Below are 18,426 nucleotides of genomic sequence, written 5' to 3'. Positions count from 1 at the left end.
TGCGCGGCGGGCCAGCCGCAGGGGTCGACCCACGGCTTGCGTTTAGTGTAAAAACTCAAACACAGTTTCAGAAAAGCTGATGAAACGCACAAACCAAACAGTACGGCGGCGTTTTAAAAACGCCGCCTGCACTTATAAGCTACCCCAAACGGACCCTTAGTATTTGCTCTTTAGATTACATTAAAGATATTTGAAAACTTTTGGGTAACTCACGTATTTTTATTAGTTAAATCATACATATCTAGTAGAACAATATTGATTTGTGGACGTACATATAATTGAAAATCATTCTAAGGACTGGGCAGTAGATTCTAAACATTGCACATCTAACGCCTGACCATGATTTTGGTTAAACCAAAAACATAGAAACTTCTGATCTGTTGGTTTTTAAAGCTTCCTTTAAAGTATATAAAGATGCTGTTAAACTTTTTCTATATGATGTGCTTGCATTTCCGTAAAGAAGGCTTCGTATTTTTTATGGGATTCCAATAATTTTTTCTCATTTTCAGGTGCAAGAGGAGGTGCAAAATGCATTCAAACATCATGTGCACTCAGTTACCAGGTCAATTTTGCTTTAGTTACCAAATTGTTGGCATATATAGCATTTTTGTTGGTGTCTGTATGCATAATTCATTTATGCATTTGATAACCTTCTGCCACATATCTTTCACTAGATAAATTAAATGATGAACTTCTCTTTGTGGAAACATTCTATTATTTATGCTTTCACTGTAATGCTTCATTATGTTTTGGCTGTTTATTTTGATGCACAGATAGCAACCTAGAAAATATAAATAAAATATTCTGTTTACTGTAAATCCTTATTTGTATTCTTTATATTATCAAACAGTTTGTAAATTGTGCTGTTTCCTGCAGTAGAATACTGCCTACAACTCTGACCGAGCCCAATGTTAGCAGACTATTTCAGCTTCATTTCCATAATACTTTACCTCAAACAATTTACACGGGCAGTAGAATAGAAGCTGAGGGTGGAGTTCCTCTTCAGGTTCTGATTGTAGATGTTGTCTCAAAATCAATCGTCACTTCTGGTCCTTTCGCATCAGCCAAAATTGAGATTCTCGCTTTGGATGGAGACTTTGGTGATGAGGATGATTGGTCCGAGAAGCATTTTGTTGATAATATAGTACGCGAGCGTGATGGAAAAAGGCCGCTGCTATCTGGAGAGCTGATAATTACGCTGAGCCAAGGAGTTGGATATGTTAATGATGCTTCTTTCACTGATAATTCCAGTTGGATAAGAAGCAGAAAGTTCAGATTAGGAGCACGAGTTTGCTCAAGTAAATTGATGGAAGGAAGAATTCGAGAGGCAAAAAGTGAAGCCTTTTTAGTGAAGGATCATCGTGGGGAATGTAAGTTGATACTTTCAGAATTATTAATATTCTTAAATGTAGGATTTCTGAGAACTCATTTAAATGAAAATTGAGTTTTTAACGCAAATTACATTTTCAATGTACAAAATGTTGCATGGACAGACTGATCAAGCTTGTTCAAAACATACATATAACTCTCACACAGGCACATACTATCAGTAATCTATCACATACTATTGCATTTAAAATATAAGTTTTCCACTCCTATCTATCTATTGAAGCATCATAGGCATATGCAAAATAATCAAAATTTCTGTAATAATAGATAGGCCTTTGTATAACCAGAAGTGGCTACTCAGAAAAACAAGGACCGAATAGCTCTAGCTCTGTCTTCCAATACAAACAAGCCGGCGTGTCCGGGGAGCAAACTACGTAAAGGTCAACTCGTAGCATTAGATGATTGGGTAGAAGTCGGCCACGTACTCTCGGACCTAGTACAAATCGTTGATTACGAAAGGCCAAGTATAGAGAGCAGAGTACAAGAATCACCAGAGGTAGAAAATCTCCCGCATTCGCTAAAGTATTCAGCTGGAAGAGGAACTCTTCAAGACCTAGTTTTAGGCGAGATATGACCAACAAGACAACCATATATGTCTAGAGGTCTAGTAATGATACCGTCTAACTAACTATTTTTTAAAGACCAACTCCTATAAATAGAGGGTATTAAATGTAAACCGGGATTTTCCACATTTTTCACTTACAAGGGAGCCAAGGAAAGAACCTTATAATTGTCATCATCCTAGTTTTACTTGCTTTAACTCAGCTGCTCCAATCTCTCTCCTGCTCTCTCTCTTTTCCTTCACTCTATTCCATAGGTGTGATTTAAGGACAAATCTGGGTTCAACATTCTTAAAAGATGCGACGAGCGTGGAGCATGTCACAAATAGAAAGCAAAGCTATGCAAGGTGAAGAACTAACTCATAGAGAAGTCAAAAGTAGCATGAACTACACTAGAAAATTTTTAACCCATCAGATAAATGAGTTCAAAGAGTTTATAATGGAACTAATAGAGGAACACCTGCTCAAGATGACGTTACCACGGTAGCCGACAACCACTGAAGGGGTGATCTCATCGTTAACCCCCTTCACTGATCCCAGGCATACTATCTCAACAACATGGGCTTGACCCTGTCTGATCACAACAAATGAAGGCATGCTGAGACCCCATGGCCTTGTCAGCTGGAGAATGCCTTCTTCAAGGAGACCTCTGAAACTGAAGTTCGTGAGAGCTTCAAGATCTCTTCTTTGGAACCTTACCGAGGACGATCACACCCTTGCAATCATGTCGCGTCTTTCGAATTTAATGTGTTTGTTGAGAATAAATGATGCATTTAAGTGTTAGCTCCTTTCATGGCTCTAAAGGAGACCACCCTTTGAAGGTTGAACAACTAGCTATTAATAGTAATTAACTCTTTTGTAGAGTTCAATAGGATGTTCATAGTGCAAATTCGCCATTATGCATATGCCCCACAAAAGTTTGGAGTCACTACTACAACTATACCATGAGTACAAAGAGTTCTTCCGTGTTTTTATTAGTCGCTTCCCAAAAGGGATGCTAGAAATAAGAGATCTAAAACCTACAATTGCACTTGCTTTCCTAACTCAGGGGTTGAGAGAGGGCCCATTCCGCTAAGTGTTGGGTCTATAGTGTCTGAATATGTTAGACGAGCTATTGGAAACTTACCAACAATCACATATCAGTGGAAGAGTACAATTCACTCTTGGCCTATCCTAACGACGACTATCCTCTGTCAAGATTGATCTCAGTAATGAGTTTTCTTGATGTGTTCTATAGATACCACCAAATCAAAATGGACCATGTGGATGTTGAAAAAACTACATTCATCACTAAAGGATAATGGATGCATTATTTGATAATAAAAAAATGACAATTTGTTGGTTAGACACCCATCCTTATTCACTTGAACCTTATATTTCAAATTTGGAAGAAACTTGTGGCATTTATCAAGGACACGAACAAATATCTTACAGTGGGTACAATATGGGGGTCTGTGCTCCATGACGATTTGTTGTCAATAACCATTATGGGTTGTGCCCAACCAGACTTCAGTAACATCAGGTAAAGTAATATCCCTTTCCATAAGTATTCTGGCCACCGAGGGTCTGGTTAGGTGGAAAGTAGACAAATTTAGTTTCAAAGGATCCCTAAGGATGACCTCAATAGAGTAGAGAATCTGATGGTGAAAAAAATGCAACTCGAAACCAGGTAAACTAAATCATACCGGTACAGTGGGAGTTTCATGATTTAGGTCGAAATCAAGAGACCACTTGAGTAGCTTCATAGGTTTACCAGCAATATTAAGATATTTTTTGGAGAAAATCTGAGTGTAGTTTTCAGGCACGGTTAACTGAATCAAAACATGTCTCCCATCCATGAGCCCCACTTTCGACTTTCCTGCTAATTTGAGGTCATCAAAACTTTTCCTGATAACCTCCATAGGTGGGTATCCCTACTGAAATTTCTTAATGAGAGCAAACTTGAATTTGTCAGTCAGGATTGAAATTTTTGACTCTGAGAAAAAGTGCTGCCTTCCGACTTTCTTGCTTGCATGCTTAATAAAGGGGCAGCCACCTGTACCATCACGTTTCTTTTTATAAATTGAGGGAATACAACTACCGTCTCTTCTTGAGGATTAACCACAACGTGGGCAAAGGAGGCCGAAGAGGTCGGGGCGCTTAAACCGCAGATGAGCTCTGACAGAGTCGAAAGCTCATTTCGACAAAGCTGCGCAAGAGAACCGCAGTAAGTTGATGCCGCAGAAAGCCGCAGATGCGAACTGTCGGGCGCAGACGCGTGAAAGGCTGTGATGCGAATTATTGTAGGGCACAGACGCAAACGACTTTATCCTATGTTCCCGCACGCGATCCCTTTTCTTTTCTTCTTCGGCACTCGGCTAGGGCGTTACCATCTGCGGCTTGCTCGATTCAAGTGCTTCTGCTCTTCCTCCTGTCTCTTCTTCGACGCTCAAATATATATATATATATATATAGGTTTATTATTGTTGTTGCTACTAATGTAGGTTTGGGATTTGCATCCTTCATCTTTTCATTATGTGAGCGGGCACGTGTTAGATTCGATAGCTGGAAAGAGATACTATAGCCTCTAAAGCCCATTACAAGTGTTGATGTGAAGTCTTATTCACAACACTTCATATTTGGTTGGAGAGGAGAATTTTCTAGCAATTTAGGTGCCTCTAGTTTTCATGCTTCTACCTCACGTGCATCCACATCACAAAGTCAAACTTCTAGTTCTGATTTGCAGTCACATTTATTGCAAAGGAGTCTAGATAACATCAATTATACTATGGACAAAGTATTAAATATAGAGAATTTTGTAGATCATATGAATGGATATACTGAAGACATAGCAATTATGAGGAGAAATTTTGCTTATCTTTGGTAAACCTTATGAGAGGTGACCAAAGTGTAGTTTTCCCTTCATATCCACGATATCCATCACATGAGCCTACTGCCTTTTGAGATACCAATGATAGTCATGTGGATGAGGAGGAGGAGAATTAAACAAAGTATTTTAGTTTATTTTTTTATTATTATTGTTTTGAACTTTATGTGGTACAGTTATATTGTACCCGGTAAACCCCTCAAAACTGACACGCCTACAGTGAATCTAACTCGACCTTCAGAAGCCAGAATTTGGATAGAAAGGGATATTACGTAGAAAGGGATATTACTTTATCTTTTCCGGGAGAAATATGGATTGACACACAACATCAGGGATTTTGGCAACACAGAACTTGAACAAATACCACTTTATTGTACCACTGACGTATGTTTGGACATTCTCATTCTCAATGTTATCAGTTGCATCCAAATTTAAAATCTTCAAGTAAAAATGTTTCTGGACCTGCCCCACCTCATACATGTCCCTCCTCCGCTCCTGAGTGCATTCCACAAAATATTGAAACACCGGTTGACACGATGCCACCTCCACCTCCCACTATCGGAGACAATACTCTCTCTGTTCTTTTGACTGATATATTGGTAGATGATTTACTTGGGTTTGATAATCAGGATAGTATTGAAGCTCCACATCCTCAGGATGCTTCAGGTGTTGAAGAGACATGCTTACCATCTCTCCAGAATCAGAATGTTGTTACTGCTAGTCAGGAGCTGGGGGCTCATTCTCTCATACATGCCCAACAATCCGTTGACCACACCTATCAGATGAGCCAGTCCTCGGATGAGTCGGATGAGGAATGACAGGTCTAAACATCTAAAAAGAAAAAGAAGAATGGAGGCACACCCAGTTTGGGAAATTAATGGATGATACTCTAGTAACTTCGGGTAATGGAACGACACTCAGTAATTTGTTAGCTGTCTCCGGTCCTGGAACCAGAGGCTGAGGCAAAACCAAGTCGGCTCCGGCCTAGCAGGTTATTTCCTGTAAGTTTTGTTTTTTTGTGTTTAATCTATGTTTCATCCTTTTAGGATGCTAGTGTCTGATGTATTGTATGGGTATGGCACTTTTTTTTGGGTCCTCTCATACAACCTCTATGTATCTTTTCAATTTCAACTCGGAGATGCTAACGGCTATATATATATATAGAAAAAATTTTTGAAGCTGAGAAAAAAATGTCTCAATCGCAAATGAGGATTTCCAGCACATCCTTCGTGTGTTGAACACGAACGCAGATGGGAATAAGAAGATCATGTTTGCTCTCACTTCCATCAAGGGTATTCGCCGCCGTTTTGCCAACATCGTCTGCAAGAAGGCCGATGTCAGCATGAACAAGAGAGTCGGTGAACTCTCTGCTGCTGAACTTGAGAATCTCATGACTGTAGTTGCAAATCCACGCCAATTCAAAATCCTAGATTTGTTTAAGGATTACAAGGATGGTCGGTACTCACAAGTGGTTTCAAATGCATCGGACATGAAACCGAGGGATGATCTCAAAAGATTGAAGAAGATCAGAAATCATCAGGGCCTGCGTCATTATTGGGGGCATCGTGTTCGTGGGCAGCATACGAAGATTATTGGGAGGAGAGGAAAGACTCTCGGCGCGTCGAAGAAGCGTTGATTCTCCACCTCGTTGCTGCTTTTGCTTCTACTACATTGTTATGTTGTCTCTCCATTGGATCTTGAAACTAAAATTTTGGGTGACTTAAAAAATATTTTCAGCATTTACTTTTCTTGTAGTTTTGCATTATTATATTACTATTTCAAGGATAATATAAAGAGAGAGAGAGAGAGAGAATCTCGTAGGGAATTTTATTGGTATCAGGTAAAAAATTACATAGGAGTGGAGGTAGATCATTCTAAACCCAAAATACGATTCATATAAAGAAAAAAACCAAGGTTCCACCTCTAGAGAATACAAAACAACCCAAATGAAACTCCAAAAATTATAACTCTACCCAATATCCAAATTCCACAAAAAAATAGTAGAAAAACCAACAAAAAATGTAGCCCTATCTCAGTTTGGAGCATACTTACACCTTAAATGGGGCATATTTAACAAATCACTTTTCAACAATATGCAGAGGGCAGGAGGGGAGATACCCACAGCAGGATCCACACTTTGGGAACCATTAACCGCAAGCCAATGGGCAAGGGAATTCCCCTCCCTAGGAATAAATCTCCAAAGTATGTAAATTCCCTTAGTCAGCGCCAGGGTAAGCTTTAGTAGACCCAGTAAATACCCAGGAGTGGGCTTTCTAAGCTTCAAATAATTGATTAGCTCAACACAGAATGATTCAACATAAATGTAATTCCAATTTAACAGAGATGCAATTTTAATCGCATAACATACAACCCACAGCTCAGCAACAATAGGAGACTCGACATAAATCGGTACAGAAAAGAAACATATCAAATTGCCATCCCCACCTCTAAAGACACCACCAGCACCAGTGCCCCTAGGGGACCGGCTCCTTCAAAATTTACTTTTAGCCACAGGCCCAAAGGTTTCCTCCAAACAACCTATTTGACAAATTTTAATTCCTGCTTACCATAGCAATCCTGCAGTTGCACAGTAGAAGGGTTAGTTCCAGCAAAGTAACTACTTTTAAAACCTCAATAAACAAAAAGTTTTTGAGAATAGACAATAACATTAGTTGCAACCCCATGAAATTGAACCACATCCTCATTAAATTTAGCGTTGTTTCTAGCCATCCATAGGGACCAAAAGACAATATAAGGGACAGTATACAAAATGTGATTAGATGGTTTCCTCCAATAAGCTAGACAGTCCTGCATATTACGCCAACCCAGCCCAGAAATTTTGTAACCCAACATAACCCCCAATTTATCCCACACCTCCAAAGCAAAAAAAGTATTTGAAAAACAAGGGACCAACATCCTCCTCCTCAGTTTTACGGAGAATGCATTGTTATGGCAATTTTAAATCCTTAAGTTTAAGAATATCATCAAAAGGCACTAATTGAGAGTATAGCCTCCACAGGAAAAAAGATATCGAGGGAGGGGTTGCCTTGCCCCAAATTTCCTTACCCCAATCCTTGCCACTCCAAGAATGAAAACTACGATTAATACTTTTTGATAGAGAAGATGAGGTAGATAACTTTGTAAATATTATATCTTTCCTGTTAGTATCTAATGGGATCTTGTAAATGGCATTAGCACAAACCTCTCCCACCTTCTCCCTAAGGAGAGGAAGGTTCCATTGGTTATTTCACCAAAAATCAGCCACCCTGCAGTTACCAACATCCTTCTTGTAAATAGAGGACAAATCCTCCATGCACCAATGATCATGCCAAAAGGAAATATTTCCTTTTCCTAGATCCCAAAAAATATACTTAACAGCCTCATCCCTAGCTTTAAGATGGAGGGAACTCTGCTAGGGCAATGACGATTTGGAGGATATTTTTTGGGTTTTAATCGGAGGAGTTGTTTGGCATGGGTATAGATGGAGAAGTCCTTTGCGGAGGTTTTGTCGGGAGCTGGTGCCAAGGGGACTGTTGACTCTTAGAGCTTTGTGTTTCCTCAATCATACCATAACACACTTGAAGGGGCGAGGTGAGGCCTTTTGTGTGGAAGGTTGGCGGTCATAAGAAGAAAAGATCAACGGCGCAAAGAATAACCTAGGAACTGCACGTCGCGGGAGAGAAATTCCTCGAACCGTTAACCTTGTACGATTATCTTCTTACTCCGAGAATTTGTAATAAAAAGATAGTTGATTTTGACGACGTTTTTATTGTTTCTAGTGATCATGTAACTAACATCCAATCTAATTCGAATTTCAATCCTTATGATGATCCTCAAATCATACGAAATCCCACCGAACTCGTTAATATGACTAGTGAAGATGCAAACGATACAGGCTATGATAGTGAAGGAAGTGAAACACCCTCCTTCAAATTCCAAGGAAATCCGATAGCAATTGAATTGGAAGCTTCAGATTTAGAAACATTTTTGGAAGAATGGGTAGCTGTGTCAAAAGAGAAACCTCTGGGTCCAGTTCAGGAGACACAAGAAATAACATAAGTGTATTTGAGAAGAGGAAAATGATTACCCCCAGTAACGGATTCGGGAGTAAAAGGAAAACAAATACTTACCTATAATGAGACAACTCCGCCAGTGGAAGAATTACCTGCCCAAGAAGAAATTGGAGGTATGAATAATAAAGTGGAGTATAACGTTCTGGCCCATCATAGGAAGTTACCAGCCAAACTAAGTATTTACGATGCTCTGATCCTGTCAAAGGAGATGAGAGAGGCTTTGATCAAGGCTCTACTTGATTCGGAAATTTGCTTAGCTCATTTGGCCAACAACTCCTTGGATGAAGCTTGTTCGTTAAAGGAACAACCCAGTGTGACTTTCACAGACGAAGATTTGTTGCTTGACACTGCCGACCATAACCGACCTTTGTATATTTCAGTAAATATTGGAAGATTCACGCTCTCAAGGATGTTAGTGGATCCAGGAGCGTCAATTAACATAATGAATCTGCAGACTTTAGCCTATTTAGATATTGACATCCATAAGCTCTCCACCGATAAAATGATGTTAAGAGGATTCAACCAAGGGCTTCTGGATCCATAACACTATCCATGAGGATCGGTGATCTAGATCTAGTCACAACCGCAAAGTTTCATATCATTGATTCAGAAACTTCTTCAATGCCCTACTAGGCCGACCTTGGATTCATGAATATAAGATGGTCCCTTCGTCGTTGCACCAGTGCATAAAGTATTTTGAAGGACAAGAGCGGTGCATAAAAGGGGATTTGCAACCATTTTTCGGTACATGAGATCGGGATTCATGAAGATGCTGCTTACTACGCTCTCGTAAAGAAGAGAGTCTTCTCCAGAGACGCTGTGCCAAATAGAGATGAAGATCTAAAACTACTACAAGAGCCGAATAGTTGGGTGTCGGTTCAACGATCTTCCACCATTTCTCCGAAACGAGAAGATGGAAACTCTTTTAGTGATCACATTTGAGATCAAGGCCGGGGACGAGGATGAGGAAGAGTTAGGAGGATTATTGAACAAAGGAATCTGACTATCAATATTGAGTTAGAAGAAAGTTCAGAAGAAGAAAATATCAGAAAGAATGCAATGATGATACGCCAGAAGGCGCCGCTTTTCGAGATTTCTTTGGAAAAAGATGATGAAATGGATGACAAAGGATTATTGAACAAAAGAATCAACCACTACGTGTAGACCATGACTTTAACCCCGATTCATTCTCATAAAATAGAGGGTTTGGAGGTTAAGGTAGTGCGTTGTGTGGGTTTAAAACCAATAAAGTTTTATCGTGGTTTTTCTACTTCCAATCCTAAAATCGATGTAAATTTGGAAGATGTTTTAAATGAATTGTGTTAAAAAACGTGCTTAGTGTGGTTTAATACCAGGACAGTTGTCAAAAGACAGGTTACGCCTCTTCGAGGAATTATGGAACGCTAAAAGTCAAAACTCTAAATCAAAAGAAGGTCTTGGTTTCGGCACGGTAGGGCCGGTCAGTGATACAAAATTTTGTCTGGTTGTTACTAGTGATCCCAATGAATATTGCTTTGAAGAAGAACCTGAGGAATCTAAAATACAAGATGCCTCTCCAGAATTTGAAGAGGAAATTAAGTCAACTGTTGATGAGTTAAAAGAGATAAATCTAGAGTTAGAGGAAGATCCTAGACCTACCTTCATAAGTTATTTGCTCAGTAATGAAGAATTCAAAAATCTAATCAAGTTGTTGGCAGAGTTCAAGGATTGTTTTGCTTGGAGTTATGATGAGGAGCCAGGTCTAGCACCAGAAGTTGCAGTTCATAAATTCGGAATAGACCCTTCCATGGCTCCAGTAAAGCAAGCTCCCAGGAGGATGCGCCTTGAAATTGAGCAACAAGTTACCGCCGAGACTAAGAAATTAATAGAAGCTAACTTTGTACGAGAAGAGCAATATCCAACAGGGTTAGCCAACATAGTATCAGTTAGAAAGAAGAATGGTCAGATCCGGATCTGCGTAGATTTCAGAGACTTAAATAAAGCATGCCCGAAGGATGAGTTCCCATTACTAATTCCAGAGCTAATGGTAGACATTGCATCATCACACGTAATTTTCTCATGCTGAGGGTTCTAGTCATTATGGCAGACCACTGGTGGTCAGTACAACATGTCCAATAGAACCCAGTTGAGACGACTGATATGTTAGGGCCGTCAGACTCGGTAGAGCGCCAACCCAGTGCGGCAAAGGTCCTAATCTGGGAGGCTAATCATCCCCAACCTCATGACGTGTGGCCGGAGAAGTTGGTGGAAGAAATGACAGTGATTCGAGCTCGAGAGGCCGTTCCTCAAGAGGAAGTGTCGATGCTTTGAGCTAAAATGTTGGCTATCTGGGAGGCGATCTTGGTCTCCTTGATTCAATCTGAAATAGATAGGGTAGGTTAAGCTTAGATTAGGGGGAGAATTAGCGTACATACGGTTTTCTCAACTGGGTTATGTCTCGATTGAGGCGACCACCAATGGTTTTATTAACTATTTTATTTCAAGCTAATTAATTGTAACAGGGTAACTTCAGAATGTAAATAATATTTTTTTTAAAAGAAAATTTATTTTTTTTAAATATTATAATTTGTTTGATGAGACTTTATTTAAGTAGTTCTTTGTGATGAAAAGACATTGATGCCCCTGTGTCCTTTCGGCTTCCACCGGGTACTATAAATAGTGTTGGTAAAGTTTGGAAAAAACTCTGCTTTACTATTTTACCTCTTCGTGTCCCTTTTATTCTCCTTTTTGCGTTTTATTTTCCCTCTCTTACTTTACTTGTCAGTCATGACTCTCAAATATTTTTTTGAGCTTTTTGGCGTGAACCCTTCCGATGTGGCGTTTGTAGTGTTGCGAGACAGATTGACAGCTCTAGAAGTCATGTTTTCGATCTTGGGTCATTCTTCGGCCGACCAAAAAAACTGAGAGGGTGTCGGACAAATTGGGGAGAACTTGTTCGTGTATCTTGACTAACTCAAATTTGGGTTAAGACTGTCATTTTGCCATGAGCTCCGCTCCATATTCGATTGCAACGATGTTTTCCCGACACAGGTAACACCAAACTCCATTGCCATCATAATGACATTCGTTATCATCCTCCAGCAGCTGGATATACCATGGTCAGTCGAGCTTTTCTCTTATTTTCTTAGGTTTAAAATAGACAGGGGTAGGTACGTGGTCTTCTCATTTGGCTTGAAACTCTGAGTTGCTGGAGTTGAGAGTAAAGTGAAAGACTAGAGAGCGAAGTTCATGAATGCCTTCAACTGAAGAGGTTGGGGAATCTGAATCTAGCCTATCATGAGGGAAGTGAAGAAATTGAAGAGCCTCTCAGAGTAAAAAAAATGATTTTTTTTGACGTGCTTGAGGTCCAAGTAATGTCCTTGTTCCAATATCTGGTGGCAAACAAAGCTAACAAGACCCTCTAGCCAGAGAGTCATGGCGACATGACAATCAAACTGTGGGATAAGTTTGATGCCAGAGAGGAAAAGCAGAAGAAATTTGTGACGGCTAAAGACGGTTGAAAAGAATCCAAGAATGAAAATTTCCCAAAGAACGAGTGACCCTATTTCGTGGTTGAGAGAACCATTGGGAATCCCCGGTGCCGGTAAGGGACTTTCCTTTCACTTTCTTTTTTTTGGTGCTTTTAGACTAGTTGTCACACGAGCAGGTTCGGGAACCTCCATGATGCTTTGGGAGGCTTTGCTCAAATATGCCAATCTCGAGGATTCGAGCTCTGGAGGAGTATCTTTGGTCGGAGAGTCCGAGAGACGAGAGAAGCTTGGCGTCCCTTTTCTTGTCCCTTGTGAAAGGGCCACTGTGCTGCGACATCTCCTATTGAAGTGGTGTTAGATTCAGCAGACGAGGAGATTCTCGAGGCCGAATCTCGAGAGCGAATTGTTTCCCTCCGAAAGGGGAAAAAGTTGGCCCCTCCTTTGTCGTAGAAATATGGCTCTCCTCCAAGATGGGTCAGCTCGATGGAGGGGAATAATAATGTGTAGGGGAGCTCGGGTAAATGCTTTAGCATGGTGGACAATTGGATGGACTGGTATGCTGGCCTACCTCTTAAGGAGTCATCCAAAGCTTCAGATTACCCATGTGACCTAGCGGAAGTAGTTCGGTTCGATGGCTTGGACTATGTTGAAGGGGATGAGATTTGTAGACCTGGGCAAAGATTTTGTTCGATTTGGCCTTTCGGCATGGTCGATTGCACATTTTCAATTGAAGTCCCTCGTCTGTGAGGAGCGAAAGAAGAGGGCGGCTGATCAACTAATGTTCGAGGCAGTAGCGGGCAAATGAAAAGCCGAGGTGGAACTTGTTCACCTGGAGAAAAAAACTAAGGGAATCAACCAAGGCATGGGAGTTTAAGAGCGAAGGAATACGAGCAAACATTGACAACTTTGAAGGAGACAAAAAAAAAACTTGAGAAGAGAATGGCTAGGATGGTCACAGAAGAAGATCAGGTTGAGGCGCTTTCCGAGTAGATCCAAGTGGGAATGGCCATGAACACCAAATATTTCATGAAGGGCTGGTAGAGCTAAAATGGGCGAACATGGATCAATTCACCACTCTCTTTACTGATTCAGATGATGAAGGCGACAAGGCAGAGCATCCAAGAGGAGATGGAGCTGGAGGTGATTGTGGATCCATAGCTACCTAGGCGCTTTCTTATTTTTCTTTTTTTTTGTGCTCCTGCAACTTTTGATTTTTAGCATGAAATTTGTTTTGCCCTGTCATGTATTGTCTGCAAGTCCATCATTGTAAAAAATCATATGTAAATGGAATGAAAAATCTTCTTCAAGGATTTTACTTTCCTGCTTCTTTTTCTATACTTTAGCTTTTGCTTTGCATTTTGTCTTACCAATCTAGCTTAGTACTCTGTTTGTTGATAGCTCGACACTTTCCCTTTAGCGGCACAAAAATTAGTAAGCTTCCAAGTGGCCTCCCAGAATGATTTACCCTTTGTCCCTTGCGCAACTTGTCACATGTCGGGTATGTGATCATATCTTGTTACAGTTGACCATTTTCATTTTAGGCTTAGCCGAACAATCTTGGCGTCATGTCTGGCCATTTTAATGTCGCGCTCAGTCGAACGATCTTGGCGTCACGGCTGGTCATTTTCATTTTAGGTATAGCCGGGAAATATTGGCGTAATGTCTAAAAAGTTTTTATCATTCGATCGACTCGACAAACACAACTTCCTAGTCGATCTTTCTTGATTCTAGGTCCAACCGGATGACATTGGCATCATAATTGATAATTTTCTTTTTGTTTGGGCAGCTTATGACGTTGTCGGTATTTGTTTGAGGCGTTGAAGCTGGATTTTATCCATTCACTTGTGTGGGTCCCTTTTGCTTGATCGAATATTAGTCTTAGGTTAGTCACCCTCTCTATGGGAGACGGTAGCCTTGATCCACTTCCAGGATGATTGTCGCCGTACTCTTCGTGAAGCTTGTTGCTACTTGGCAGGGAACCATCTTCAGATGTTTGCTCGACCTGATTTAATGGACTTAAGTTTGTGGTAAAGGAAATTCCTGGGCTAGCCTTGATTGCCGACTAGACATCCGCGACATCATTATCAGTCATTTCTTTAGAGATTTGAGTTCCCCGAGCATTAAACAGATGTTCTGGCGACTTTCTGATTCTCAGTTCCCCGAGCTTGTTCTAGCCTGAAATTTTTTACTCTCAATAATCAAAGCGTTCACTTACTATTTGAAAATTAAGAGAGGCTTAAAATTTAGATTCATAAATAAAATAAGAGAAAGCTTTTTATCATGAAGTATTGATGCAAAACGTATTAGATTTAAGGGAAGAATATTTTGAGGTTTTCCTCACTTCAGGTTTGGGGGATTTCATTTTCATCATAAGCCTTCAGCTTGTATGCTTTGGTTCTTGCACCACAGTCGATTTGTAGGGGCCGCTCCACATTTAGTCCAGCTTTTCGACCGGACATGTTTGTTATAGTACCAGACGACTCTCTTTTTGACTTCCTCCTGTCGCAGGGCTGCTTTTACCCGTACTTCTTTCGCCAGGTCTAGCGCAAGAATTGCTCATTCGTTGTTTGCTTGCAACCACTCTTGCAGATCTTCCTCGTTGAACGTCACGATTGTGAGGACTCTTTGGCTGTGGTGGTTGTATTCTACTGACAACATGACCTCCAATACGTGGGATAACATGAATGTCATTTGCCCAATCACAGTGGATGGAGTTATCCGGATGGCCCACAAAATGGATGAGAGTATATCCACCCAGTTTCCTTTTGTTCCTTTGAATTTTTTTTCTTAACAAATTCATAATAATTTTATTAGCTGCCTCTACTTGGCTGTTTGTCCGGGGGTGATGAATCGAGGTGAATTTAAGGCTAATTCCTTGGATTTGGCAAAATTCCTGACTATCTTGTTTGTGAATTGTGTCCCATTATCTATAATGTTAATCAATGGTAGGCCATATCGAAAAATTAGGTCGGTCTAGATGAAGTTTGGAAGACCTCCGCAGTGATTCTGGCAAGAGCTATGGCTTCGTTTCATTTTAAAAAATAATCGACTGCCAGTAGGAGAAACTTGCGCTACCCTTTGGAAGGCAGAATTGTCTTGAGGATATCCAATCCCTAGATGGAAAACGACCACAGACTGATGGTTGGTTGAAGCTTGTGGCTCGACTAATGCTGTAGTGGGGCATATTTTTAGCACTATTGACATCTCCTGGAGAATGTTTCAACATCTTTTAGCAGCGTTGACTAGAAATATCCCGACCATTATACCAGATTATACTAGATGGCAAACGACCACAGACTGATGGTTGGTTGAAGCTTATGGCTCGGCTAATACTGTAGTGGGGTATATTTCTAGCACTATTCACATCTCCTGGAGAACGTTTCAACATTTGTTAGCAGCGTTGACTAGAAATATCCCGGCCATTATACTAGATGTGCTAGGGTGTTTTCGCCTGAATGACTCCCATATTTTCCAGAATGGAATTCTCGAAGAATTTCTTCTGTTATTTTTTTTCCTTAACACACTTCAAGTACAACTTTTTTTTTAAAAGACGTTCTTAGGGCGCCTTCGGGGCGTGCCCCGCCCATGGAAAAATGTTTTCATACGGAGCCCGTACCTCCAATTAGAATAAGCCTCCAAACAAAATGTGTATGCCCTACTTAAAAAAATTTTAAATTTTTTAAATTAAATAATGCTTAGGTTTCTAAAGCCTGTAACATTTCGTATAAAAAATTCTCCCATCGAAAAAATTTTTGTCTGAACTCCTGACGTAGCTCTACGTGCGGACTCTAATAATATGTCGCTGCGTGTGCTACATCGCGAATGTTATTTTGGGGTTATTAAAGTAGAACCACATATGTTATTTCAAGGTTATTAAAGAAAAACCTATATATTTCACTTCAATAACTCTGAAATAACCCATAAATAACCTCCGCGGTTCCACTTAAATAACCAATAACCCGGAAATAACACCGTGGAGGTTCTTTCTGGGGGTTATTGAAGTGGAATATATGAGTTTTTCTTCAATAACCCCGAAATAAAATAACCTTCGTTGTGTTTTTCGGGGTTATTGAAGTGGAACCGCGAAGGTTATTTTGGGGTGATTTCTGGGTTATTTCAAGATTACTGCGGAGTCCACAGTTTCACTTTAATATTTCTTAGATTAGCCTGATATAACACATAAAGTATATCTGTTTACTGGTAGTCTATAAGTAGAGATAAGTCCGGAAAAGAAAATTTTTTCAAGGATGAGATTATACCCCGCCTCATAATTGAATAAAAAGGTAAAGAATCCCTGATTCTACGTACCTATTCAAATAGAGCTTCTCCTGCACACATTCATCTTATGCAGGCCCTCTGTTTCTTTCCTCACACCGTCGCATGCTGGTCATCCTGCAGCAGACTCTTCAGCCTCACTCGTTCTCGCTCATTTGCGTTGTCTTCATCCCACACATAGTCTCTTTTGCGTCGACTTCATCCTGCACGCAGACTCGTCTGTGTCATCTTCATCCCGCTTTTAGGTAATCCCATACGTAGATGACAGGCTCGTCATCTTCATTTTGCGTTTGGTGTCTCCTTCTCTCCCTCTCTTGCACTCGCATCGTCTCCTCTCTCGTACCTGCATTGTTTCACTTGCAGTGGCTCAGCCACATAAGTAAATTGGATTTGTTAGTTTTTCATTATTTTATTTGTGGTCCACTGTAATTTATTTTAATAGTAATTAATTAATTAATTTAAAAGAAAAGGGTCATGTCTCTTGCCAATAGATACTATATCCTTTCGCTTTAATAAACTAATTAAATTATTTTAAATTCTATTGGTCAATAATCACCATGATGGATGGTGGTTAATAATGAATAATTAAGAGAAAGACCGTGTCTCTTCCTAAGAGACTTGTCTTTTCTCTTATAAATAAGAGAAGGGTCATCTCTTTCACAAGAAGAAATTTATATTTTCTCTTCATCGGAAAGTACAGAAATAAATAAGGATTAGAGAGTGAAATTCTATCTCTTCAAATTGAATTCTGCGATCATGAATACAGTTATGTATATCTCATTTATGGGTATATGAAAATCATAAATTCAAAAATCTTGGTCATTTAATTTTATGAATTTTGGGTGATGAAGTAGGATTTTATAAATTACAATTCCTAACATGTGGTATCAGAACCTCGATTGTTAAATTTGTGATTTTTCATTTAATTTTATTTATGTTAATTGCATTAAATTTTTGCTGTAAATTAGATCTTGAAATTTGATCACTAAAGTTAATCAGTGAATTGAGATATTATTGTTTATTTGATGTCTATATTATGTTTAATTTGTTAGTCACCAAAGTGACCAAATTAGTATGTTTAATAAACGTCAAATTAAATAAATTCAATTACTCATACATATGTGATGCTTGTTATGAAATAATTTTGTATTTAATTGAGTATATTGAAATTCATTGATTATAAAATATTTGTGGATCGTCCAAAGGTTGATTTATTGTTTTATAATTTTTTAATATGATTGTGACATTTATATACTTGGTTAGATATGTTTATGTATCCAACGATAATATGCATGTCCAATTTGAGTATAAATAAATGCCAATTATGTGAAACTAACATTTTAAACATCAATTATTTTATTATTGTCTATTGTTATATTACACAAATGAGATTTTCAATACTCTACTAAAGTTTTAATTTAATCTGATTGGACATGAATACTTGAAGCGTTGATGTATGAGCATGTCTATTTATTTGCAGTATCTACTCCTGTTTCTCTTTATTCACAAGCTACATCTGTTCATAAATTCAATGGGCTTAATTTTTCTGAATGGTGTGAGCAAATTCAGTTTCACTTTCATGTTTGGGATCTTGATTTAACACTCACAACTGAGAAGCCCCCTGCTCCTACTTATTATAGCAGTGCTGAGCAGAAATCTTTCTATAAAGCTTAGGAGAAATCAAAGAGATTAAACTTAATGTTTATGCGAATGACTGTAACAAACAACATAAATAGGATATTCAGAAGTCTTTGTATGCAACGATCTTGTTGTTGCCTTTTCCTGCTTGCCCT

At 39.4% G+C, this 18,426-nt stretch overlaps 2 protein-coding genes across 4 annotated transcripts in view; both read left to right on the top strand.

Annotated features, from left to right (window-relative positions):
- Window positions 1-18,426, top strand: part of LOC110036742 (calmodulin-binding protein 60 A-like) — a 38,474-nt gene that overhangs the window by 12,150 nt on the left and 7,898 nt on the right. For 2 of the 3 annotated variants that reach the window (XM_020741265.1, XM_020741264.1), the window contains 2 exons: window positions 510-562; window positions 877-1,370. In XM_020741265.1, coding sequence (XP_020596924.1) covers window positions 510-562; window positions 877-1,370 — 547 coding nt within the window. The remainder of the gene's footprint in view (window positions 1-509; window positions 563-876; window positions 1,371-18,426) is intronic. The other variant, XM_020741266.1, reaches the window with a different exon arrangement.
- LOC110036744 (40S ribosomal protein S18-like) lies at window positions 6,020-6,451 on the top strand. The gene has a single exon (XM_020741267.1). The coding sequence runs from the start codon at window positions 6,083-6,085 to the stop codon at window positions 6,449-6,451; it is 369 nt and encodes a 122-aa protein (XP_020596926.1). The 5' UTR covers window positions 6,020-6,082.

The sequence above is a fragment of the Phalaenopsis equestris genome, unplaced genomic scaffold, assembly GCF_001263595.1.
Source record: "Phalaenopsis equestris unplaced genomic scaffold, ASM126359v1 Scaffold210355, whole genome shotgun sequence".
Taxonomy (NCBI): domain Eukaryota; kingdom Viridiplantae; phylum Streptophyta; class Magnoliopsida; order Asparagales; family Orchidaceae; genus Phalaenopsis; species Phalaenopsis equestris.
Note: the sequence above shows the minus strand (reverse complement) of the source record. Positions and strands in the feature narration are given on the sequence as shown.

What these genes read in the sequence shown, in the direction of transcription:
- LOC110036744 (XM_020741267.1), top strand. Translation starts at nt 6,083, where the DNA reads ATGTTTGCTCTCACTTCCATCAAGGGTATTCGCCGCCGTTTTGCCAAC.